The sequence below is a fragment of the Struthio camelus genome, chromosome Z (assembly GCF_040807025.1).
Source record: "Struthio camelus isolate bStrCam1 chromosome Z, bStrCam1.hap1, whole genome shotgun sequence".
Taxonomy (NCBI): domain Eukaryota; kingdom Metazoa; phylum Chordata; class Aves; order Struthioniformes; family Struthionidae; genus Struthio; species Struthio camelus.
In genome coordinates, this window is record NC_090982.1 from 25,686,925 (window position 1) to 25,713,954 (window position 27,030).

Below are 27,030 nucleotides of genomic sequence, written 5' to 3' on the forward strand. Positions count from 1 at the left end.
TTAAAACCTTTAAAAATACCTTGAAGTTCTGTGTTTTTCTTGTGTAAACTCTTAGCTTTCCTGAAAGAACCCCAGTTCTAGCAGCAATAACAAATAAACCCACAGCCTGAGTGTGTGCATGCAGGTACCCGTGCAGTGCCTGGGTTTTCTGTAAATGGATGCTTTCCGCTTTGAAATATTTGCAGAATATCAAATATCGCAATTCATTTTTCTCCCCTTTTTGCAGGCCAGGGCCTCAAGGGGGTGGCTATGTACTATATGATGGGTCACAGCTGGGTGATTATTTTGTATTATGTTTTAAGCTGTGAGATTGGAAAAATTTCAGGATATATCAAGTAAGAGGAACTGGTCAGTTCAGGACCAGTTTTTAACCGGAAATGTGAACCTCTCTGTGTAAATAAAAGAAAGTGGTTTCTGAGAAACAGAAATGGATATATCTATGAAATACACACTGTAGTTTTCTGTAAAATCAAATTTGTTCAGGGGAATCTAAATATTCAATTATATAGTCCAGAATGGACTTAAGATTTTGTTTAATCTGCATGAACAAGAATGAAAAGAAAGATATGAAAGCTCTTTGAAGACCTCATGTCCAGCTGCTGAACTTATTATGTACTGGAATGGGGAGGTCTTCATTAAGGGCTTTGTGTTACTTAAATCGGGGCTCTTATCGTGCTGATGCAATCTCAATGGAATGCTTTTGTTGAATGAGGCTTTTCCTGAGAATGGGACTGAGCTTCTAATCAGTGAAATTCAAAGGGGTGCTGATTAATATCTTTCTCCCCTTTTTGCAAAATCATTGTTAACTGAAACACACACATTTTATTCTAACTTTACCAAGTGATTAGAATATATAAGTTATTTTTATGTCTGTGTTTTGATGGAGTATATTACATTTTATTTAGATAGTTGTATGCTTTCTGTCTTGCTAATTGGCTGTTGTGTGTAACAGGCCTCAGGCATGGAAGAGCTGATATGGGAGCAGTACACTGTGACCTTACAAAAGGTGAGTGCCTGTTACATTTTTAGTTTTCAAATATTCAGACACTGTTTTATTCTAAGTATGTTTTGCAGTAGATGTTATTAGCATCTTTGAGTCTAAAATATGATTAGTACATTGTCCAAATCAGATATGTGTTTCATTTTATAGCTTAATTGTTAGGTGCTCATACAATTGTGTGACTCTTCAATGTTAGAGTAAATTAAATTAACCATTTAGATGCTATATTTGCTATTGTTTGGTCTTTGTAATGACAGTCTAATACAGTATGTACTAGCTGCATAGCTAAACTGAACATTGAATAACCTTAATAAAAAAGCAGATGGCTCTGTCAAGAGGTTATGGTTAATGTCAGAGCTTTATAATAATCTCTGAGCCTGTTTCCACTCTGCGTGTTTTTTTTTTTTTTGTATGTATACTTTCTCATCTGCCAGTGTAGAATCTAGTAGAAAATTACTGCCATCATGATTTTTAAAATATATGGACAACCACTGTCACCTTCAACACTTCATCTAAGAAAAGCTGAAATACCTTGTTCTATAAACTGCTTTTGTGGCAAAGAAGGTAGATCTGTTGCTTTTTAGTTGTCTAACATCTGAGGAGGCACACGATGGTACAGGATGTATGCTGTGGTAGTGGTGGTGTTCTCTCCAGCGGCTCTCGTGGTGTGGGTTCAATCCACAGGCTATCTTGAGCCTTGAGCTGTTAAATTTTTTTATGTGCTCTGCAAAGGCCTCAAGTTGGTAACCCAGTGTAAAACAACCAGCTTTCCTACACAACCTGTTTTATGTACTGAATTGTTGAGGAAAGACTGTTTTTAGGTTATAGAGGTAGGCAGTAGAAAGATTGCAGAAGCAGTTATTAGTTCTTGTATTTTCCAACTTTCCTGTTCTCGAATGTCTTGTAAACGAGCATTATCGTACTGCTGGATTTGCCAAGCTGACCAATACCAGTTAGTCTTATTGCTTTTTAAATTCTGCATTGTTTTGACTTGAAGCATCCATCTCCCTCCTGTAAACCTAAGACTTAGCAAGTGAAACACTGTGTTAAACAACTGCACTGTGTTGTTTTTCCTTCCCCAAAGAAATAACCACTCAATATTTAAATTAATGGAAGGTAGGCTGGCAAGTTATGAAAGACACATGATGATTGGGAATTTGGGAAAAAGCGTCACTATAAGGTTGCAAGTAACACTAAAGTATTAGTTTCTCTGTCACTATGTTAAAAATATTCTTTTTAAGTGTAGTTTTAAAGTTTTAACTACAGGAGGTGTAACTAGCTGTATGAAATGGGTGACAGTATTAAGCCTGTTTTTTTTTTTTTAAATTACACGTGTGCTTTTGTGCTCATCTGCTTATCTGCAGTTCAGTTATACCAGCACTTCAGCTGTAGCATTAGAGGCATGCTTCTCTCACACCCTGTTAGGCACTTCTCTGATATTATGAATGCCAAACTTAGGGATTTTAGGTATCTGACATTTCTCTGAAGGCAGGTTTAACATCAGTTGCCTAGTGAAAACACTTGATTGTGAGTGAGGATAATTATAGTCCAAGTCCATTGCTTGCTTTTTGTAATCAGCTGTGATTTTTGTGTAGTCTTTTTAAGGAGTAAGTAGTAATTACAAACTAGATAGCAATTATAATGAACATGAGGTGCTAGACTGCTCCAGGGTCCCAAACGTCACTCACAAAATAGAACTAGCAATCCAATAATTAACTTGATGTGAATAACCAATGGAATGGTGGAGCAAAATGTAGACTAAGTTAGTGAGTCCTTTTCGTAATTATTAACCATTACAAGATCATAGACTGCTTGAGGTTTGGGGACAGTAGACTATGTCTTTTTGCTCCATGATATATAAAATTCCAATTTTTTTAAATCTATAGGTATTGTACATTTCTGGAGCTCTGCACACAGCTATCATTTTTTAAATAACCATAACTAAATAGAGTGCCATCACAGGCACATTTGTGCTACTCTTATTCTTTCTCCCTATCAGAATGTCTATGGATGGAAATGAGTTTTGTTGTGTTTGTTTTCGTTGCCAAAGGATTCAAAACGAGGATTTGGGATCGCAGTTTCTGGTGGCAGAGATAACCCTCATTTTGAAAATGGTGAAACATCTATAGTCATTTCAGATGTACTCCCAGGTGGTCCAGCAGATGGATTACTTCAGTAAGCAATTTCCTATTTCTCTTGTCCACTATGTGTTGAGGGCCGTGGCTGTAGAACGCATAAAGCCTTTAGACCCCACTGATTTAACCCACTCAACATTTTCTGCCTCTTTTAAGATCTAGATGTCTGTTTCAAATGAAAACATACCTGGGGATATTTGTCTTTGCCCTTCTGTAAGGACTTTAATTTCAGTGGAGTTGAGAAGCTTCCGTAGTCCAGTGTATCTCTTTTAAGGTTGTATTTCTTTTAAAGGAACAGTCGAAATCCTGGCATGTCTAAGCATACTCCCTGTTCCTCCTATAGGAAACAGGTGGTCAGTCATTAGTTTTCCAGGGATTTACTTAAGTCAGACATATAGTCCAAAGAACTATGGGTCTTCACCCCTAAGGTGTCAGGAGCTGGGGGAGGGAAGAGAAGCAAAGTGTTTGCTGAATATTTTGTATTTATTTTGTACGTGAAAGAAACAAGGTTGGAAATGAAGTGCTTCTGTGGTCCTTCTGATACTACCTTCCTTAGTTAGGCAACATCTACCACAGACAAGTGTTTTTATATCTGTAGGCTCGAATAAATGGTTAGTTTCTAGCCAATAGCTGGCCAGTTTTTTTATCTTTTCACCTGGAATATGTGATAAGGACAAAATGATTCGGAAGAATGCTAAAACTGTGCAGTAAAGCAAAAGAGTAGGTTCAGGCCGTTTGCCAGACATTAATTTTTGGTGAGGTAATGAAAAAGCTGACATGGGAGTAGCTAATGAGAGACTAGATAAAAGGAGTGTTTGGAAGCAGGTGACAGACAGTTCTCAAATGCAGACATCGAACCTTCATCTAAATAGTAACAATCCTTGTGCAACACCCGTTTGATCTATACTATTTAATAATCATCTGTGATTTGGGAATAAAATCATATCCATAAATTATGTAAGGTCCTGGGTAAATAGAAAAGGATGAAGACAGGTCAATGATAAGCAGTTTGGGCACATTCAGACAAAACGCATTCTTACGAAAACTGAATGCAAAGCTGTTCTTCCAAAGAAGTAAAGAATGTAGGCCCAGCCTTCAGATTGGGGGCAGTACATTCCTTCAATCCTTGGACAGCTTTTTAGGGTAGAGTGAACACAAATCAATGTGAGCTCTCGGTGTAGTCCTGTGGTATTAAGTTTAGTGCCATCTTTGGATGTATGAACTGGGAGGAAAGTTATTTTACCTTTATATAAAGCCAAGATGAAACTAGTAGTGGTATATAGTGTGCCATTCTGTACTCTCAGGAGTTAGAGAAAGTGCCTTACAAAGAGAGGCCTAAAGCATGTAATCTTATTTAAAAAGAAGACTGTGAGGTGACTTGATTACAGTGAAAAGAAAATAGTGGGTACTAAAGAGTTCTTTTATCTAGCAGAAAAAGGCACTGCAACAAGTAATTGGTTGCTGAAGCTAGGCAAATTTAAACTCAAACTAATGCTTTGATTGTAAGGTGAATAACTGAGTTATCTCGAGAATAAACTAGTAACAAAAGTGGTTCTTCTTTTTTTTTAATCATTTGCCATTCTTGAGCTGAGATGTCTTTCTGGTAGATACGATTTTTAATTAAGTATGTGTTATGGGGCTGTCTCCTGGGATGACTAAGTTAAGACTTAATGGTTTACTTGACAAGCAAAAGGTCTGAATAGATGAGCTTGTAATCTCTTTTGGCCTATTTTAGGGCAGGGAGGACTTTTTGTGTAGTATAGCATTTTGTAGCAGAGTAGATGGGGCCCCAATACCAGTCTTTCAGAAAAGTGTACCAGAGTGGCATTTGTCAAGATTTGTCTGAATACTACAGCAATTTGAAGCTCTCTTGAAATTCTTATGTTGTTGTGAAAAACCTGCTGCTAGATGTGATAGACTAGGAGTTCTAAAAGAACTAAAAAAAAGAAAAGAATTAAAGTTTTAAGGGTCAACAAGAATATTCTTTAAAAAACAACGTTTTTCTCAAAGTTATTGTCACTGTACTGAAGCTGTACATAATGTAAGTACAGGGATATACCACAATCCCATCTCTGATTTTTAAATACACTAAAAACTTCTCTTTGTTATCTAAGGTATGATAGTGTTTACATGAAGAACAGATCTTTTGAGGAAAAACTCGCTATTAAAGTGAATGAAACTAGTTTTGTTGTATTTTTTCCAGAAAAAAAGTGGAACTTCATTTTCAGTGTTTTCAGGAAGACTTGTCTTAAATGCTGTCTTTTCCTCCCTCTTTGCAGAGAAAATGACCGGGTGGTCATTGTTAATGGGACCCCAATGGAAAATGTTCCCCATTCTTTTGCAGTCCAACAGCTTAGAAAAAGTGGAAAAGTGGCCACCATTGTAAGTAAATTACAAATGTATTTGCTGTGCAGTGTGGTATATCCATAACCAATCAAGGCTGTGGTTTTCTTCTGCAAAGTGTACTATTTATGCGTAAAGCAACACAAGCCTTCTCCTGACAGAACAAGCAAACTAAGTAAACCAAAGTGAAGACATATTCTTTTTACAGAGAAGCAAATGGAAAGTAAATGACAGTATCGCACAGTCGTCCTCTGGAAAAAAATGGAAATAAAATGACTGTCCACAATCTTTCAATTTAACAAGTAGTGAACCGCAGCTGGAAAAAAGAAAAGTTCTGTGAAACAGATGATATCTTATAGGCTCAGATGTTGTCCAAGAATTTGCTGTCCAGATTATGGCTTTCCTTGATGAAGAGAGGCATGCATAACTTTCGGGGGGCGGGGGGAGAGGGAGGTGGTGGAAGGACTGACACACTTCCTAGAACTCTCCCTAAAACAGAAAAACGTATATTCCTTTCTCCAACTGTTGCAGCGAACTATATGCAGTTGCTGATCTGCTTTGTATTTTCCTGCTCCTGTTTGTCCTCCCAGTTAGTTAAAGTTTCTTCTGTACTTCTTAATAATCCCCTTAACTGATTGTTCTGTAAATTGATTAGTTTCCACTGTGAGAAGTGCTACCGTGAAGTGATTTGGGGTTTGGGACTCTTCCCCGCCCCCTCATTTGAAGTGTGAAGAACTTTTCATCTCTTAAATTTTACATTCCAGTGGTTATTTTTATTTTTCTTTGTTTCACATGGCATTGGACAGGTAGTGAAAAGACCACGGAAAGTACAGGCTGCTGCTTTGAGGAGAAGCCCCTCCCTTGACTATGAAGACAGAGCTTTAGATATGATGGATGACCATGCAGAGTTTGATGGCAGAAGTGCTCGAAGCGGCTACAGTGATAGAAGCTGGCAAAGTGGTAACGGAGGGCGCAGCCAAAGCTGGGGAAACAATCTTGATCAGAGCTATAGAGGTGATCAGGACAGAGGGCGCAATCGAAGCAGAGACCATAGTAGGGAATGCAGCTACAGCCGAGATCGAAGTCGTGGCAGGAGCATTGACAGAAGCTTAGACCGAGAGTACAGAAGAGATCAGAGCAGAGGCAGGAGCATTGACAGGGATGGTGGCTATGAACGGGACTACAGAGCAGACTACAGCCCACCCCGTTATGGTCATGGATCTCAACCTGATGCTAGATATGGAAGGGAAGTGAGGAGTCGAAGTCGGGACAGACTTCGTTCCCGAAGTCCTTCACCTGAAACACGGCACCCGCATGAGTACCTGGGACCGCAGGATCAGGAGGGACTGATCAGTGTTCTGTTAACAAAAGGCAAACTTAGTGAAGGTAGGTATGACAGTGGGGAGAAGAACTGACTTTCAATACAGCATGTATTATTTTGGTGGGAGCCTGGTGGGAGCTGGATATTCTCTGCTTTTACAGATAAAATGTTGAGTTACCTAACTGATTACTGAAGTTTTTCTTACGTTCTCCCTGGCCAGGGTGCTTTTTACATGGCAACTTGGGCCTTACCTTTGAACAAAAGATTGTTCACCCACGTGATTTCACTGTTTTTGAGTTACTCCATCCTTTGGCTCTCCATTTCCTCCTGCCTGTCCTTCTGGTTCTGGCAGAAAACACACACCTTTTCGTGATTCTGTGGGATCATGATTTAATAGTGAGTTTAATTTAGTTCTACTGAAGGGAAGAAGTCATTCCAAGTACTGTTGGGTTCTCAATATTTCAAGATAGAGTTAATGACTATTAAAACAGCAGCAACTGAAACAGCCTCTCCTTGCTGAGTGTTAGAGTGCGTGTGCAGATAGAGGCCAGAGGCATGATATTTGGTGTGCCATGAAATAAACGCTATTCTGCTGCAAAGTGCGTTTGACATTGGGTGTCCGCCCTTCCTTTTTGTGTTTTTGAATCTGCTCTGTTGTGATCCATAAGAATTTTCTGCCCATGCAGGCTTTGAATACAGGAGCAAACAAACCTCTTTTCATTGTCTCTTGCAAGGGTGTCTCCTCCTTCCTCTTCTTCCTCTTCTTCTCCTGCATATAATGTTTCTGCTTGTGAAGGTGATGCAGATAAGTATAAAGTAATAAAGAGAAATTTAAGGTGGCTTTGTTAAGAAGTTTTACATGTAGGTAGTAAGTCCATGATAATCTCTCCCATCCATCTCGGTATTCTGCAGTCTCTCTTTAAGGCTGTTATTTCGGAATATGGGTAACTGTTTATTTTCTTACTTTTTCAGCTGTTCTAGGACATGCTTGTTTGAAAACTAGTGTTACCTTTCATTTTAAGTAGAAAAGGTACTGGTTCAGGTATTCCACTTTTTTTTTCTGTTGCCTGCAACAACTGAGACACTTATTGGGACACAGATAGGACAGGGCTAGCATGGAGCAACTGGTAAAACAGTCACTTCTTCTAGTAATACTTTTGGTCCTTCTCCATGCTGTTAAAATATGATAGGAAGAAAATCTAGTCCAGTGTCTTGATAAGCACCTCTAGAATGAGCATGTTGTTGTACTGTTGAAGGTACAAGCTAATGTTCTGTCCTTTATTGTTCTCAAACTGCTGCTGATTCTTACTGCTGTGGCAGCACAGAAATGGGAGATTTTACCTGTTAAGTGGGTTCATTGGGTCCTTGTTTTAGTGTGTGGGCTGTGGATTTTTGTTTTTCTCTTGTGGTATATGGAGTGTGCTGCATGTACACAGTAGAGTTTTTAAGAGTGCATCTTTGCTTGCTTTTCTGAGCTATAGTGAATTGTTTCCCTAATTGCAGAATATGGTCTGCGGCTTGGAAGTCAGATCTTCATAAAAGAAATGACCAGTACTGGACTAGCAACCAAAGATGGCAACCTTCATGAAGGGGATATCATTCTCAAGGTGTGTCCTGGTTAAACTGATAGTAGTATAGCAGATACTTTATGAAGTGGTTTGTCTGGGATAAGTCATGTTAGATTTTGAAACCACATTGCAGCAACTGTTGAAATTGAGTGCAGTATGGGCTTATTTGTTTGCTTGTAACTTCGTTGCCTTTTTATGTCCAGATCAACGGTACAGTGACAGAGAACATGTCTCTAGCTGATGCCCGCAAATTGATTGAGAAGTCGCGGGGGAAACTCCAGCTGGTTGTCCTCAGGGACAGGAAGCAGACACTGCTCAACATTCCTTCGCTGAACGACAGTGACTCAGAAATGGATGGTAAGGTTTAATGTGGATAAAAGGTTCTATAGTCTGTAGAGGGGAAAACGGAACTTATATAGTGTTTTGCTATGGTATAAGGGTATTAGGTTCTGTGGAGGAAAACAAAACAGAAAAACCCCTCACACCTAAATAACAGCCAAAAAAGGTAGGCAGCCCTTTCCTTTAAGTGAAAGAAGAATTCTTCATCACTTTGCAGTGATCATATGATTAAATTTTTCTGGAGGAGGAAATGGAAGAAGCAATGCTGATCCGACAAAACCAGGCCTACTTCTCGTAACAGGAAACTCAGTTGCTTTCATACCAGGCTTGAATTACAAAACAGAGTGAAATAGACTGTTCCCTCCTTCTGAGGGCATTAACATTCATTACAGCATTCAATGGGAGGAGAGAATTGCCAGGACAAGAGGAAATGAAGTCTGTCTAGACAACTTGTTTCTATTTCCAGTATCTATTTCATATAAATGATCTCTCACAGTGTATCAGCTGTATCTCACAACATAATGTTGCTTTTGGAAGGGTGCAGGATGTTTGGGGAAGCAGGATGTTATGTTAATTGAACAAGATGTCGGTTTCTCTGGTTTCAGAGAAACTTCAATGCAACTTTTTACAGATTTTACTGCAAAGGTTGAGATATGGTTTAAATCTGAGGACTATTCTGTTTTCCTTCTCCCTGAAGAGCTAATGCACCAACTAATAGTACACTCACTAGCCTTAAGGTGGGAAATTGAGATGAAGCATCTGGGGAGTTGTTAGCTTTCTCTGTCATGCTTTACAGCCTGTATGATTGCTTATTTCAAACCAAATTGGCCCTCCCTTACTGTAACAATAGCGTGAGGACTGCTAATATGAAGGTCCTTTTCTGTTTGGATAGCTCCAGTGAGAGCTCAAACAAAAAAGGCTGTTAACACCGGTTAGTCAGAGTCTAGGGTGTGCCCAAAGTTGTTGTGTGATGTGTGTATGTTTCCTGAAGGCTGTGTGAAACCTTCCTGAAATATTTTCTGGGAGACAACACTGTTTTTTCTTGGAAGGGAAGTAGGTCTGCAGGTTCTGCATATTTATATGTGAAAGCATTGTAAATGAATGTGGTGATTAGATGTGCTGGTAATGCAAACAAATCCCTCATTTCTTGTACTCTTTTTCTCTCTATAGATATCTCTGAAATAGAGTCAAACCGATCATTCTCCCCTCAAGATGACAGATTGCATCACTCTGATCTAGAGTCACATTCATCCAATGAAAAGCTAAAAGAGAAGCCAAGGTAGGAAATGTTTTTTCTTGTCTTTTGCTTATCAAATAAAGCTTAAAATATGATATTCTTATCTTACTGTGCTGAACTCATTTTTTACCTTTAGTGCAAAAGATGATCCATCCAACAGGATGTCCAGAATGGGAGCAACGCCTACACCATTTAAATCAACCAGTGACATAGCTGCTAATGCTGTTACAGTTGCAGACACAAACAAAGAACCAAAATATGAAGATGATGCAGCAGGTCAGAGTTGAAACTCACATTGAAGAGTTATTTTTCCTGCCCACATAGCGTGTATCCTCCCAACCACGTCCTTGTGTCTATTACAGTCTTCCTGTTAACCCCATTCTAGTGCACAGACAGGTCTATCTTTGCTCTGTGCCGCAGAGAGATACCTGAGATTACCAAAAGCCACTTGGCTATAGAATTTCCACCTCAACAGCAAGAAGTCACCTGGAGCATCTACTGTAGCTTGGCCCTAAGCAGCCAGGTGAAACTCCTTCTGCAGTCTAGGGTGGGTTGCCTGAAAGAGTTGTCTGTCCCTCCATTGGATCTTTTTTGTTATTTTTAGGAGAAAAGAAGAAAAGTAAATACAATTCTAGTCAAAGAGGTGCTTGGCCATTTAAATCTACTTTTATCCATGGCATAGGGGAGTTTGATTACCATCTTGTAACTAAAAATGCTGCCTTTCCTGCCTTTTTTTTAAGAGCTCAGCAACTTCTGTTGTCTTTTTTTACATACAGTGTCTCAACCAAAAGCAGCTGCAAGAACGATCCTTAAGCCTAGCCCTGAAGATGAAGCAATATATGGGTAAGGAGGCTTTTGCTGTATTCTTTGGCACTCACAGTATTCTTCTAAGCACCTGTAGTTTCTTTGTGGTTGCACTAGTTTATTTTTTTGCCCACTAGGAGTGATATTCCTTTCATAGTTTAGTGCTTTTACTGTTAAGGTGGTTAAGCACTGAAACAGGTTTCCTATAGAGGTTGTGATATCTCCACCATTAGAGATATCCAAACATGTAACAGGCCAAGGACCTGAGCAACCTACTTTGAGCAGGAGGTTGAGCTAGAGACCTCCAGAGGTCTGTTCTAACTCAAGCAATTCTATGGAAATGTATTTTACACCTCTTCCATTATTTTATACATATACAAAGGGCAACCCTCCCCTTCCCCCCAACTAGGGCACAAAGAGAACGTCCTCTATATATTTTGGAGACAAGCTCATTGCAAAACAAGGCCAAACATGTGCATGTTTCTGTTCATCTGCCCCAGAAGTGCACATACAAGTTGGAAACTTCTGTACAGAAATGTACATCTTTTCCTAATAGCAAGGCATGTGCTGTCCCTGTTGCAGTTCTGGTCTCTGCTCAGAAACGAGCAAAATTTTGTTTCTACTGTTTACTTTTGTGTTTTATTTTTGGTGATTTTTATAAATGATCAAATTGGACCTGGTAATGCTGGTCCCTTAAGAATAAAGATACTAAAAATTGTGAACTTTATTAATATGACAGCAAACATGTTGTTTTCTTTAAGAATTCTTCCAAATACAGAAACCGAAAGGGAGGACTCTGAGTTTGTAAGGGGAGGCCTAAAGATAAGGCGTTGAAGATACTCTGCAGCTTAGAGTCTTTTCTGTCATTTGGATAATATTCTCGAATCTTCTCTGGGTTGGACCCTGTGTATGTTGTCATTGATATACAAATTAATTAAGTGGTTATCTTGGTGAAGGGGAATTTATAATATAGGCTTATGGTATTACTGAGTAAAGGCTGACAGATAAGCGCTATCATCTGCGTTGGAAGGTCACTCAGGCATACAGCTTTTCTGGCAGGAAAAAAGTTGAACCTAGTCCAGTAATCTCTCTTTCCTTGGAATATCAAAGGTATGATTGTTAATGTGCCAGGTGGACATATTTCTCATTGCAAGAAACTTGAAGACTTCCCTGGGGTCTGACAAACATATTATTTAAACTGCAAAGCAAACATGTGTAAATTTAATTTATATAACAGTTTTCAAGTGTACAGATAAAAAATAATGAGTGGGATTATTTATAATTCAGGCTGCTTTCACAAAAACCCAGCTGTTCATGTGACAGAGGATCCAATAGGCAAGAAACTGTCTCAGGACGCAGGAACCAGGATTCATCATCCTGCTTCTATTCCAAGTCTATGCAAGTTACTCAGTTTATCTTTCCAGTTCACTTTCCCCTCTGAAAAATGTAGATATTGTGCTTTCTCCTCTCACTGAATTTACATGGGTAAATAGTGCATCTAGTGAGATAAAGGGGATAAGAATATTAAAATAATTTTACTGAGAGGGTTGTGCTTTTTCGCTCTTGATAACCTGTTACTATCATGTGCCTAATGTCTGGCATGACTTTCTTTTTCTGCACGTGAATCTTGTAGTCCTAATACAAAGATGGTGAAATTCAAGAAAGGCGACAGTGTGGGTCTACGACTGGCTGGTGGAAATGATGTAGGGATTTTTATTGCTGGAATTCAGGAAGGTACTTCAGCTGATCAGGAAGGACTGCAGGAAGGAGATCAGATTCTTAAGGTATCAGTATAATAAGTATGCGCCTCTCAAGTTCAAACCACTTACTTTGTTTGCTTCTTAGTGGAAGTATGGACAAAATTATTTTCTTAGGAAGTCAAGGTGTTGGTTCTGAAGCGTGTATGTATGGTGGGGGGATCTTACTGAAATCAGACTTTATAAAGGAGAACTCAAATTATGTATTAAGCTTTAGTATTTTTTGGTTTTCGTTTGTTAATTCTGTAGAAGACATATCTAGGAGAAACGTTAAGCAAGAAAAACACTTTAAGATGGAAGAGAATGAGCTTTCTGTGCAATGCTTCCTCTTGCTCTTGGCGGGACGGGGAGCGGGGAACAGAAATTGAGGCCAGCATATTTTTCTTTTTACTTTCATTTTTCTGGACTTTACTTGGGTAACTGATTTATTTTGTCAGTTCCTGAATTATGTTATCTAGCCCTTTTTTGTCGTCTTATGTTCTCATTTTTTCTCAAAATTCAGATGGGACACTGATAAAATTTCATTTTCTCTTCTGTTTGTTTGTTTTTTCCTGTGATAGCCTTGATTTCTAAGGCCTTTTGGAGCCAGCTAAAATATTTATGTTGATTTACAGTGAAGCTTAGCTCAGGCCCCTGGTCCCTGCTCCTTATATTTTTCCTATCTTCAAGTTATTGTCCTGAATGGTTTTTGAATGAGTTGTTCTTTTTCAGAGCCTGACTCTTTCCTTCTGTTCATGCTGCATGGAAGCACAGATGCTTTTAATTGGATTTAATTTGCCTAATAGGAAGTGGTAGCCACTTTGCTATCCAATGAAAGTAGCAATGAGCATTGGCAGAAGGATCAGGGATGAACATCGCTAAGGGCCAGAACTGGGAATCTGAGCTAGTGTTCCTAACCATGTTCCTGTATAGTATATGTTACCAGAAGGAATCAGTGGTGATGAAACGAGATGACAGTACTGTCTTGAATTTTAGAAACAGCAGGGAGACAGCAGCACACCTGGCAGCAGGCACAATAAAAAAGAAAATATTAAAGCTTTTTAAATGAAACATAAAAATCTTTTGGTACACCTTTCATTGTTGAATTTTTTGTACATCAGGTAAACAGTCAAGACTTCAGAGGCATTGTTCGGGAAGATGCTGTTTTGTACCTATTAGAAATTCCCAAAGGTGAAACAGTGACCCTATTGGCTCAGAGCAAATACGAAGGTAAGTGCCTTGAACTAAATGTGTGTGTATCCATGAAGCCTTTGGACGGGTCAGGAGGACATTAGGGTCTGTTTTGTTTGTAAAACAGCAAATGATCTCCCTCTCGCTACTCTTGACAAGATTCTAATTGCCCTCTTTTTCAGTAGTTTAGAAGATAGCTATCTTCCATCCCCAAAGGGTTGTAGAGAGGTACGCGTGCAGTGTGTTTATCAGAGCACTTCTCCATCTCTTTCATTTTCAGAAAACAGCATCTCATAACCCTAAAGAGTGGCAACGTAACGCTTATCCCTTTTACCTTTCACTTTAGCATCCATGAGATCTCCTGTTTGCATTCCCTCTCTCTTGTGCTTTGACACTCATAAGAGATTCATAATCGGATACTAGCCAGTGAACAGTTTCATGGATGTGTAGATAAGGAACAAACAAAGCCTCTTGCTTTCTTGTTTGCAGATAAAGCCTACTGTAATACTGAAGTAGCAGCCTTTTGTTTTGGCCGTCCAGGTGAAAGCACATGCTTCCCTCAGCTATAAAAACTGTATGCACATGAATACAGAAAACATTCTTGTAATGGCTGTGAATGTTAGCTTTTTGCATCTTTTTGATGTGAAGGGGGAAAGTTTCAAAACCCTTTGCTAATCTATTTCTTTGAATCGTGAAGTACTGAGAGCTAAGCCTAAAACTAAAGTGGGCAAAATGCAATTCAACATTGTTGTGTATTTTACAATCCAGAAAAATGGGTAAAAAGAAAATACAAGCTAAACAGCAGTTCCTCTTTTAGTCTACAGAGACATCATGGCCTGTGGTAGAGGAGATTCATTCTTCATCAGGAGCCACTTTGAATGTGAAAAAGAGTCACCACAGAGCTTAGCGTTCACTAGAGGGGAAATCTTTAGAGTAGTTGATACACTGTATGATGGCAAACTGGGAAACTGGCTGGCAGTGAGAATTGGAAATGAACTGGAAAAGGGCCTAATTCCAAATAAGAGCAGGTAAGTTGGCCTCCTATCTTCTAACCTATTTTTGCAAGTAAGTTTTTTTTTTTTTTCCAAATGGCTCTTGCCTCATATCTCATGCAATCTCTTTTCCATTTGTTTTTCCTGGTGGGAATGAAGAAATTGTCTTGTCTTTAGTCTCACAACAGTTATGCCTGTAAAACTGTAGATCTTAGAACCCTGGTATTATGTAAGGAGTGGATGAGAGAGGACGGTGTTACCTGTACACTGAATTTCATACACAGACCTGAGAGCTTCTGACCTAGCTATCGGCTGAGCTTTGACAACTAGCTGCTTCAGATCCTCTTCTACAAAAGGGGAGGGGAAGGGGATTTGTTTCTTGAAAACATTAAAAAAAAAATCCAGTAAGTTCACCACTGTGTGTACAAGGATATTCTGCTGATTAATGTTTTAAAAGAGCTTCTAGCGCTTCAACTTCTTGTCTATATTCTTAGGGAAAATGTTTTAATTTTTTTTTTAAGCCTAGCGTTTCTTGGTTTCTGTAGTCCTTATTTTTGTGTGAAATATGGAGTAAACCACAACAGTATTTTTTGCTCAGATACACTCTTCTAGTCAAAGTTAATGTAAGGTATTACTGTAAGTTTATGGTAAACATACTGAATGGGTGCTTATTAAAATTAGTCAGCAAAAAAAACGAGTAAGGGTATTTTTAGACTGTAGCTTTTAAGTCCTTCAGCATGGCCATGATTTTAACAAAAATCTCTTGGTTGCATTGTACAGAAGCTCCTGAAATATGCTGCTTACATAATTTCCTACCCATCTCCCACTCTACTACCCCCTCTCCTGGTTAGTGCATTGTGTCCTCCCTGTTAAACTGATCTGACCAAAGAGGCCTTTATTTCTATGCTACAGTGACTTAACTTAAGAAGCCTGATGGAGAAGAGGATGAGAGTAAGTTTTTAGGCCATCAGTTCTGAGTTGCACTCTCTCACCATCTCTGCAGCTGTCTGCTTTTATTTGCACTTGCATTAGCGGTGTGGACTGATTCCTGTCAATAAGTCCAGCAGCTGTGGTGAGTTAGAGCATCATGCTGACACTGTGTTTGTTTCAAGGCCAAAGACCCTGGATTTCTCTACTCTTTTCTCCACACGTGGCTGCCTACCTGCCAAACTATCTGTTGTGGATTCAAAATTCATAGTTCTTCAGAGGGAGACTTTTTGCCCTTTTTGACTAGCGCCGTACATACAAACTCTTGTGTTTTCTTTGCCAGAGCTGAGCAAATGGCTAGCGTTCAAAATGCCCAGAAAGATGGCTCAAGTGACAGGGCAGACTTCTGGAGAACACGTGGCCAGCGATCTGGAGCAAAGAAGAACCTGAGGAAGAGTCGTGAAGATCTGACAGCTATTGCATCTGTGAGCACAAAATTCCCGGCTTATGAGAGAGTTCAGTTGCGCGAGGGTAAGTCAACTGGTGAGAACCTGCTGTCTGTTTATTGCTACTTATGTTAGCGCCCAAACGTTTGGTCAGCTAAGTGAGTGCTTGGAGACCTTGGGCTTCGAGATTAAATTTGAGCAACAGAAAGAAAAGACGTTTTCATCAGGATGCAAATTTCTGGGTGATATTAACTACTAGAAGAAAGTTTTGGGGCTTTTTAAACTGCTTCAGCAGCATAAATTGTTGCTGTCCTTTTCCTCCTCATTATATATGCCAACTTCAGAATTTAAAATGAAAAAAGAAAAATACAAAAGGTTTTGTTGTTTCCCCAGTCTCCCCTAGGCTAGCTCTGCAAGTACAATCCATATGCATGAGACATTAGCTGGCTCATAAACACCATTTTAACAATATCTTCAGAGAAAATAAAACCCAGGTATCTTTGGTAGATTGTCCAAATATAATTGAATTTAATGTTGTTCATCTCTGTGACTCTAAATTAGCTATGAATACATTCCTGGGTATGTGCACATGCCAGCATTGTGGAACAAAAGAAACAGTAAGAAGTATTTTCAAGGAGCTCCCAAATGCCAGGATGAAAACTGAGCAATGGAATGGCCTTCCCCATTGACTTAGGAGGGTTGCGATTGCACCTTTTTTGACAAAGCATAACAGAATTTGCATTTCTTTGCTTCTGCAGGCTGTCCTGCTGCTGGTTAAGCATTTGTAGCTTCATTCACACAAATCCCACAGTGCTGAAAGACCATTCAGCGTATTTTGCTATTTGGGAAGACTGCTGAAGATGTGCTATGTGTTTTCAGAATGTAGAATCCTGTCAGCCCACTATCATTAGAAGGCTCAACTATTTTCTGTCCTCTATTCTTCTCTGTTTCTTTAAGTAAAACAATCTCTTATGCTTTCCCTACTGATAAAAATAGCTTTCTGTAGAAAAGAGAGTTAGGCTCTTGCACAAACTTACAAAGTTTTATCTTCTGGAAAATGGTTGTTTTGAGTGTCTTAAAGTATCCATAGAGTTTTACGGTAATTGAGGCTCTTGTCCATGCCACTTCATATCTATGTATAAGGCGAGTCTGATAATACTGTCTTTTCTCTAAATATTTTTCTTTCAGCTGGCTTTAAGAGACCTGTGGTGATATTTGGCCCTATTGCAGATGTTGCTATGGAGAAGTTGTCAAATGACTTGCCTCACCTGTACCAGACCGCAAGTAAGTTTTCTTTTAACATAACTTATTTATTATCTTTAAATGGGAGAATAGGTAATTTCAGAATCATATCCTCTCAGTTACTCTAGATAAGATAAAATATTGTCTTTGCAGAGACAGAACCCAGAGATGCAGGTTCAGAGAAGTCAACTGGAGTAGTGCGCTTGAACACTGTGAGGCAAATCATTGAGCAGGTAGAGTATTTCTCTGTGAAAATTGCTTACGCTCAAATGCACATATCGGATTGATTTGCTCCTGAAACGTGGAGGATTTTCAGATGTTCACTATATTTACTTTCGTGTTAAGCAGATTTGGCTTCAGGATGAGGCTGTTCTGAACGGTGTTGAACAGCAGTTTTTATTATTTCAGTAGCTGTTGTCCAAGTGGGAGGCTGAACCTGATGTTAGTAGTTACTTCTCCTTTCTTTGTCCACTCTAATTATGAACAGAGGGGCATCCGTGCTCTAATGTGTTCTTTCTGAATTTGCCAGGGTAGCCCTTACTGGCATTCAGTGCTCTACTTGCTCACAGTGTCAGCAAAAATTTAACGTTTTAACTTACCTCACAGTTATTAGTAAGTTCACTGAACAGGAAATGGCTGTGATAACTAAATGGTGTTTGCTGTGACTGCATTGTCAGCCTTAAATACTTGTTAAATACTGTTTAGAGATCAAGTAAATAAGTGGTAATCAAGAAGTGGGGGGAGGGGGGGGGTCTCACCTTAGGCAAAAAGAATGTAGTCTGCAGCTTAGCATCCTGAGCCCAATAAAGTCATTGCCAGAGGGGTTGGAATGTCACGCAGAAATCTCTTCAGAGCTCACAGGAGAAGGCCCGCTCAAGCATGTGTAAAAAGTGAGATTTGGCCCAGCTACTAAAGTGCAGAGAAAAGTCTGCAGATGGCTGTGGCAGTGGAAGCTGGGGTAGGGACATGTGCAGAGAGAGGTTAATTAGCTCTCACCTCCAACTTATAGGACAAGGATGGGGAATAGAGATAGTTCATTTAACATGAGAGTTATTTTGTTAATACAGTAATGTGGACATTCAGATAAAAACTTTTCAGAAATACAGATCTGAAGGGAAGAAGGTGCCTGCTGTGTTTCCTGAATGGGATATAACTAGCGGGGGGAAAAAACTAGTTATTGCCTTATTTGGAGGAAAACATCCTAGTTTTCCTAGGATGCCGTATTCTCTCTCCAACCCACCATCGCCTCTTGTCCTTCCGAAGGAGAACACTGATGTGAGCTTTCTTGTTAACAGGATAAACATGCTCTGCTGGATGTGACTCCTAAAGCAGTGGATCTGCTAAATTATACCCAGTGGTTTCCAATTGTAGTCTTCTTTAACCCAGACAGTAAGCAGGGTGTGAAAACCATGAGACAAAGGCTATGTTCCACATCTAACAAGAGCTCAAGAAAGCTTTATGAGCAAGCAAACAAGCTGAAGAAAACTTGCTCCCACCTCTTTACAGGTAAGGAAGAATGTGTGTCCAGCCTGCTAACCAAGAGAACCATGGATGTGAATGTGTAAGTCGTGAGACATCTGCTTGCTGCCCTGCATATTAAAACATATGCAGGCTGTAACTAGAGGGATGTGAAGGGATGGTCTTGAGTAATCTCTTCCTTGACTTCTTTTCCAAGTTCCTTGTCCTGCCCATATTTTAATATAAAAGAGATTGGGACTCAATATACTATCATTAAAAGATGACGAATAAGTGATTTAATAGGCTTTGGGAGTGAACAAACAATAGAAATAGAAGTACTGCCTCTGTCACCGATTTCAATAAAATGGTTGTTTATCACATTACCAAAATAAAAAGTATTAAATAGAAAAGACTACATAAACGATTACATTGCATTTGCTGCACGTGTATACTTTTTCTTTCAATTTTTACAGCCACCATCAATTTGAACTCAGCCAATGACAGCTGGTATGGTAGTCTGAAAGATACCATTCAGCAACAGCAAGGTGAAGCAGTGTGGGTATCAGAAGGAAAGGTAGGCAATCGGTCCATACTGTGTGTACTAAGCTGTGCACAAGTCTGAAGATGATCTCTTACCTATGAGATGATCTATTACTATAATTGCTCAAAATGTTGTTTGGCTGTGCTGGATAGATTGGACAAGTAGTCACTTGATGTCTTTCTTGGTAACCAAAACTGATTTATTATTTTTCTTTCTGTTATACTTTGGAGCTTTCATCAGTAATGCTGTGGCTAGGGGAGAACGTGGTAAGGACTACAGGACTTTCTTTTTTTATTCTGGAGTAGAGTTTCTCTCTGTTCTGCAGGTTCATTTCTTAAGGAGTTCTTACAGCGTGATAATAAGACCTCCTAGACTCTAATACTTATTTCCTTAGTCCTTAAATTTATTTCTTTTTTTTTTTTTTTTAATTCTTACCTACTTCTCTGTAGATGGATGGTATGGAAGATGATGCTGATGATCGCATGTCTTACCTTACTGCAATGGGCGCTGACTATCTGAGTTGTGACAGCAGGCTGATCAGTGACTTAGAAGATACAGATGGAGAAGGAGGTGCATACACTGACAATGAACTTGATGAGCCCTTGGATGAACCAAGGATTTCATCTGTTAGCCGGTCCTCTGAACCTGTGCATCACGAGGAGGTGAGATGCTTGGATTTTGAGCCAGGCTGCACTTTAGATTTTCAGAAAGCACTGTGTGCATGATGTGAAGGGAAAAAAAAAAAAACGGAAGATTCCTCTTGCAATTGCTGCTGACAACAATCTGATTTGTAGCTGCAGTATTATTTTACCTCTAATAGCATTCTAAAGGTACGTTGTGTTGAGCAAAAGTAATAATAACTATGTTTTTCTGCCTAACTCTATAGATGTCCTTATGGTGTCTTGTCACTTCCTGACACCTTATAGTGTCTTGAATTTTGCAGCTACCTCTCCAGTGACTGCGATCAGGATACTGATACGCATTTGAGTCCCGGTTACTGTTCCAAAAATAGTAAACATGAAGCAGATCAAAAATGATTGAATTACGGGATACTGCAGTGAATTTGTCTTTCTTAATTTTAATTTATTTTCTGTCATAGATTTTAAAGAAATCTAGCCCAGAACCAAGAGCTCAGATGAGAAAGGCTGGTAGCAGGGAGATCCTTAGAGAACCTAGTCCACCTCCAGCATTCAAGCCTGAACCACCTAAGGTAAGCTTATAGAAACAAGTCTGAATGCAAAGTTCTTCTTTTAGAGAGGCTTCCAAGTTTGCACATTAGAGAGAGCACCAAGAATTATCAGAGACTAGAAAACCTGACCAATGTGGAAAGAATAAATGAATGAATGTGTTATAGAGTCCAGCAGAAAGAAAATTGAATGCAATACAATGCTCCTCAAATACGTGTGATTTCTGCAGAGAATAAGGAAGCAGACTCCTTTCTGTGTCTGTTAACAAATGTAGAGGGACCTTTTTGGTACAGCGAGAACAAACTTAGGCTAATCATCAAGAAAAACATTTCTGATGACCATGACTGCGCAGCACAAAAATAGAATCTGCCACCTCTGAAGCCGGTCTCCATCAATAGACTCTGTTAACAATTAGCTATTCAAACCTTGCTCAGGAATGACGAATTAAAAAATTAATGTTGCTTGGAGACCAACATGTATTTTTGCAATTTCCCCTCAGTTCAATATACATTCAGGTATGCTTTGGCAATGGGGCAATGGGGACTGGGCAGAGTCGGACTACGTGTAAGAGAAATAGAGATGGAATAGTAATAGGCTTGGGTTCCAGGTGGTGGTGATGTACTTTCCGTAGCTCTGACAAATCTATTCTTCATCTGGGAGTTACCTCTTCCCTGTGCTATCCCCTCCCACATAGTGTAGTTCTGGAAATCTTTAAAGAGTGAGACAAATGTACCTAAATGTGTTGCTCTTCTATAGTTTGATGTACTTATCAGATTTGGCGTATGACTCTTTGGAGAAAATGTTGTAGCAGTTCAGATATCTTTCAAATATTTCTTTGGACAAAGGTGGACCCTGTTTAAATACATAGGCAAAATTACTGCCTCCAAATTCAAACCTTCATTTGAAGGTTCTGGAATTGCTGATAGAAACTTTGTGTTTTTCACACTTACAGGGGAAGTTACAAAGCAAAGAGGATCTATATGATTTTCCCAAGAATCATGATTCCAAACCAAGCAGCATTGCTGTCAGCAGTGAGGCTTCAGCTGTATCGGCTAAACCAGCACCACCACCTGTTTCTATGAAACCTGCCTTTGGGCGTCCTGTCATGAGAAACTCTCAGCCAGCAGTCCCACCCACAGAGGAGGAGGAGGAAAAGTTGGAAGAGGAAGGAAGTGAACAAGAGAATACTCCAAAATCTGTGCTGAGGAAAGTCAAAATATTTGAAGAGATGGATCATAAGGCAAGGATGCAAAGAATGCAGGAGCTACAAGAGGCCCAGAATGCCAGGGTATGAAGCAATGCCTGCTTCCCTTGCTGTCCTTTACAGCATATAGACTGCCCATACACTCAGAATAAAAATCATGCCCTTGCATCATGTTATTTCTGGAGGGAGCACTGTGGGAAACTATGCATGTGGAAGTATTACATGGATTTGGATGTGAAAATAGGATATATGTTAAGCCTTCCTATTGTAGCTATAGAAAACAAACTTTTAAAAATCCTATTGCTTTTGGCCATCCATTGTTTTCACGTTGTTTTGAATTCATACTCTAGCAGAAGAATATATCATTGTCAGATTAGAAATAGGATCAGTTAGCACTTTGTGCCTTAATTGTTTCAGATGTAGCTGTGACCTACTTTAGTCAGTCTAGGATTTCTAATGGATAGATTTTAAAAAAGAAGAGTTGTTTTCTTCTGCTTTCTTTTAAAGCTTGAAATAGCCCAGAAGCACCCGGATATTTATGCTGTCCCTGTCAAAACACAGAAGTCAGATCAGAACTGGCCCCAGCCCATAAGGTAAGGTGTAACCAGTTTAAAGCACTGTCTGGATTGCTTGCTTCGGCAAGAGGAAACTGATCTTGCCAGTTTTTACTCAAACAAATAACCTTGCCAGCTCTTGGTATATTGTTTTGTTGTGGTGTTCCTCAAAAATTGTTGTAACGGTGGGGCAAGATTTCAGATAACTCTTCTTATTTTTCAAGATCTCTTTTCTTTAGTTCATTTATAGTTTTTGAGTTACCTAGGAAGAAACACTATATTCTTTTACTGAGTGATTTTCAGAGACTTTTTTTGTCCCAGTTAAGTCTCACTCAGAAGCTTTTCAGCATTTCTATGTCCTTTGATGTCCATTCTTTCTGTTCTAGAGACTTAATGATTGTTAGTCTATAGTTGCTATTTTAATAACTTAATAATACTCAATTACTTTAAAATGCTTGTTCAGTTACAGATGTATAGTGCAGGTAGGGAAACTGAGGATGAAACTTGCCTGAGGTCACTCAACAAGGCGTAGTTGGGGAGAGAACTGTTCTATTGAATCTGACTGGAGTCTCATTCAAGTCAGAGTCCTTCATGAAGTTTCAGTGAGTTTTGAATTGGTTGCCAAGGTATTATCTTACCCCTGAAAAACCATGGATTTGTATGACTTGGATGGTGACCTATGCAATGACTAATACACGATATGATGGATCTTGTTTTCTGCTCTGGAGAACTTTCTTTCTCTTGCTTCTTAGTCATAGCCAATGGAAATGGGATTTTTTTTTTTTCCTAATGAATCCGTTCCTTCGTATCATGGTATATAATTTAAAATGCAAAAGTGGAAATCAAAAGCAGGATAATTTCAGGGTTTTCCTGGTGAGTTCAAAACAGTAAGCATGCTGATTTTTATATAGCTTTAGAAGTTTTTTAGAAAGTAATAAAAAGTCTTATTTAACCAGATAAGCAAACTATTTGACCGCTTCTAGAAATCGGTGCTATTGTCTTTTAGAGGAACATTAATGACTGACCTAGGAGGAGTGTTCAAGCTCTGAGGGGATATGAAGGGGATGGGTGGCACCTTATTTTTGTACAGTGTGTGCTCTGAAAAATCGTAACTCTCAAAACTGGTGAAATGCCCTTTCTTTTCTTGGTAGATCTTATTTTTATGTACCTGCCTCATGCCACATTAAATGGGTAGCACCACAATAGATAAAAAGCAAATGTGTGGGGTTTTTTCTGCCCAGCTTTAAGTATGAGAGCCCTAGAGAAAGCCTTGAGTGGGCAGAGAAGGATACCAATTTAAGGAATGTGTCTCACAGGGAGTCTTCAGACCTGGCATACCTAGTGGCAGGAGACTGCGAATAGAAAAGAGAGGAAGCAGGCATAGAAAGAATGTGGTGCTTAAAGAAGCATGAGGAAAGTATTAGTTCAGCTCTGGTCACAAATGAGGCAGCAGCAATGCCTGAAAACCTCTTTCTGCTAAAACTCTTGAGTTAGATTTTAAAGTTTGTAAATATGGCATTCTTCCAGGTATGTTCAGTGAATCTAATTTGGATCATCAAGCTCCAGCTTACAGCAGTAAAGTGCATCTCCAGAACAGGCTTACCATGGCTGGGCAACCGTTGATTTTGGTAGAATGGGCTAGAAGGGGCTTCCTTTGCTATGTATGCCTTCCCAGGTTATACATGGCAATAAAATCAGTACTGAGTATAACTGTTCCTTCAGGTTTCAGAACGGAAGTAAGCATTCTCTCTCTCTCTTTTCCTCTTGCTGCTAGCTCCAGACCTCCAGAGCCCCAGAAACCTCCTACCAGACCTTACCTAGAGAAACAAGGCAGTTATGGCAGCGATGCAGAGGAGGAAGAGGAGTACCGTCGACAGCTATCAGACCACTCCAAGAAAGGGTATTATGGACAGCCATCCCGATACAGAGACACAGAATTGTAGGCTTGATAGTATGTGCATGCGTAATGCTGTTTTGAGATACTCTTCCTTCACAGCCAAAGTGGAGCACTAGTTAGTTTTGAAAAGCTATATCTTTGTTGGGGGTGGTTAGAGGGTGCTCTCCCCAACTTAGACATATCCATACGCTGGAACTGGAAGACTTCATTATTGGGGATATTATTTTGTGAGCATCTAGGAATAGAAATCACTATTTCCTGAATGCAATTGCCTGCTATAAAAGGACCAAAACGTATTTTAAAGTGTGTGTTAATTCTTGATATTTTCATATTTTAATGCAAAAACCCTTCTCTTCCTCTTATAATACTGCCTTTTTGTACTGTTTTGTGAAAGTATGATCCAAGAGATACACTTTTTAATGCAAGAGAGTTAAATTTGAAGGAGTATATGAAGAACAGTAAGTGCCTTTAACAAAAAGCATCATAGATTGTTTTGACATCTAGTATTTGTGCAAAGCCATAACACACTAAAGAATGATTGACTGTTTTACCTAACTTTTGATCAACTTTGTGGCAACAATTTTTCTTTTGTGTTGTTTTTGTAAGTTCATAGATGCATATGCAATATTTCATAAATACTGACTGTACATAATAAAGGTGCACTTCAGTGGGTTGGAGAGACCAGGATGTGCTGAAACTAAGAAAATGATGTAGAAATTCAATCATGTATTAAAATTTACACAGACTGCAAAATAATAAAGAATATATTCTAGACAAATCTCAAGTATCTTTTTTTTTTAACACCAAATAATCTCCTAGAGCCTCTGGCTTTCATGAGTGTGTTTACAGTGACACACTGTTCACTTCATGGTCACATCTCCTGCTATTCAAGTAACTGGGAAACTTCATTGTTGATGTTGCTTCCCAGTGTTCTGAAACATCGTATTTAAATTTGTTCTGATTTAGAAGAAAATTAATACAGACTATGGACTTCCTGTGAGATACTTGACTTTTAGATCATTAACTTCCGCCTCTCCATTCCTCCTCTTTATCCCTTATTCTGCTATATAGAAAAGAAATTCTTGAAAGGGTCATGGAGAACTTTGTTTTTTAATTATTTATTTGTGTGATAGAAAACATGGTTTTTGAACACTCTCTTAAAACAAAAAGAAAGTACAGAGGTACAATTTCCATGTTGAAGCAAGGGAATAGATGCATCTCGGATAAGGAAACCTGTATTGCTCACCGTAGATTACTTTCATTACGCCTTTTTACATTCAGCTGCAGAGAATTTGTTAGCATTAAAATACTTTTGTTTCAGCTGTATCTTTTTAAGTGTGTATTCCTCTGAACTTCAGTACCACAATTCAAAGTTTGAAATGGCCAACTACTGCCTTCATTAGAATGTAGTTCGATTGTACAATAGGAAAGCTAAAGTAAGACATAGTCATGGTCATTGGTTCTTCAGTGTGATTTTTTCCCCCCCCCACCCCCGACAAAGGATCCTGGCCACATTCATTTCATGGACAGCTCTCACTTAGTGGGCAGTAACTTAGTTCTTTTTTAATCCTTGGTATCCGGTATGTGACCCTATCATTTATCCCAATTCAGAAGTAATAGAAAGATATATATTTGTTTACTGTTCATAATTTTAAACAAAATCCTCAGTGCGCTCAAATAGCCTTAATTTTCTCTGCAACTCTGGAGAGAAACATCTGCTATAGTGTTCCCTGATCAAGCTACTACACAGTACTACATGATTGCTTCTAAGTAGCTCTGCAAACATCAGGCAACACGTTTTCAGAGCACATTTGTAGAGTGGGTGTAACACAAAACTAAGTCTCGATGTTAAACTAGTCTATTTGCTTTCTTTAGTGTAAAAGTGAGGGAAACAATTTCGTATTCCCGCCTTTCTTCTTTTTTTTTCCTTTCCGTATGGGGAGGGAGTGTTCGGTGGGGTTGATAGTAGAGGGGAGGGATGACCCGGAGTTAACATGGGAACAAATCGGAAGAACTGAGCCATTTCTCCTAAACCAGTCCTGAATTTTGAATCTGTAAACACTTCTGGCACTATATGACTTTATTTTGCTCTGCCAATTTTTAGGGATAGGTGTTTGCTCCCTTTCTTTGTTAAGGTGCCATGTCATGCAGAAGAACTTATACTCTTTCACAGTAACAATGGAATTTCAAGGGAGGAATGTTCAACTTTTGTTGTTCTTGGAGAATCAGGGTGTCTGAACTCCAGAGGAATGTTTTAGTATACAATGAGGTAAGGAGAATTTATGAGATGTTGCTAACGTATCCTCCTCTGAGTCCTGAGGGAAACCAAATCTCTACTAGCATCCACAGAGGAAACTTCAGTCTTTGAAGGGTCAGTATGTGTTGTTTTCCCTCCGTCACCCTGTAATGCTGAAGGCAAAATGGATCTTTTTTGTTGTCCTGTTTTATTGGGTTTTGTACTAAATAACAGTTATAATTTGTGCCTTATCTTCAAGAGAGTCAAACTTCTTAGGAGCCTAAGGTAGCAGTTCCTTTGTCCTATTTGTTCTTGTGCTATTTGGTATGCATAATGTCACTGCTGCCATAAAAAACCCAATAGAATTGCACTTGCTTATGCAGCATTATATTTGCTTTATTAGTTCCCGTGGACATGGATGTAGCCTGGAATTTTACCAGTGGATTTCAATCCCATTTAGTGCTAGGGTGTGGAATTTAGTGCAGAAGCATTCCAATAGTATCCTGTCAGTAGGTTACAGCAATTGTACTTGGCTAGGGAAAAACAATAGAGTTTTCACAAATACTGTGGTGAATATTATTGTGAGCATCGGTGTACAAGAGCCTAGTAGTCAGCTATTTCATTTCTGTTCATATCTCCTATCTTTTGGTGTAGTCAAAAATCTATCTGGAA

General features: G+C 39.1%; 1 protein-coding gene across 11 annotated transcripts in view; it reads left to right on the plus strand.

Moving 5' to 3' along the window:
• The window catches only part of TJP2 (tight junction protein 2), a 67,973-nt gene extending 43,073 nt beyond the window's left edge, over positions 1-24,900 (plus strand). For all 11 annotated transcript variants that reach the window (XM_068926605.1, XM_009672061.2, XM_068926604.1 and 8 more), the window contains 22 exons: positions 953-1,006; positions 3,051-3,175; positions 5,415-5,517; positions 6,285-6,864; positions 8,303-8,406; positions 8,571-8,724; positions 9,877-9,985; positions 10,080-10,219; positions 10,720-10,786; positions 12,381-12,531; positions 13,605-13,713; positions 14,492-14,702; positions 15,937-16,124; positions 17,228-17,323; positions 17,435-17,514; positions 18,577-18,787; positions 19,213-19,313; positions 19,730-19,942; positions 20,380-20,490; positions 21,420-21,755; positions 22,179-22,264; positions 24,000-24,900. In XM_068926605.1, coding sequence (XP_068782706.1) covers positions 962-1,006; positions 3,051-3,175; positions 5,415-5,517; positions 6,285-6,864; positions 8,303-8,406; positions 8,571-8,724; positions 9,877-9,985; positions 10,080-10,219; positions 10,720-10,786; positions 12,381-12,531; positions 13,605-13,713; positions 14,492-14,702; positions 15,937-16,124; positions 17,228-17,323; positions 17,435-17,514; positions 18,577-18,787; positions 19,213-19,313; positions 19,730-19,942; positions 20,380-20,490; positions 21,420-21,755; positions 22,179-22,264; positions 24,000-24,168 — 3,489 coding nt within the window. In that variant the 5' untranslated portion in view covers positions 953-961 and the 3' untranslated portion in view covers positions 24,169-24,900. The remainder of the gene's footprint in view (positions 1-952; positions 1,007-3,050; positions 3,176-5,414; positions 5,518-6,284; positions 6,865-8,302; positions 8,407-8,570; positions 8,725-9,876; positions 9,986-10,079; positions 10,220-10,719; positions 10,787-12,380; positions 12,532-13,604; positions 13,714-14,491; positions 14,703-15,936; positions 16,125-17,227; positions 17,324-17,434; positions 17,515-18,576; positions 18,788-19,212; positions 19,314-19,729; positions 19,943-20,379; positions 20,491-21,419; positions 21,756-22,178; positions 22,265-23,999) is intronic.
• Positions 24,901-27,030: the final 2,130 nt, after the last annotated feature.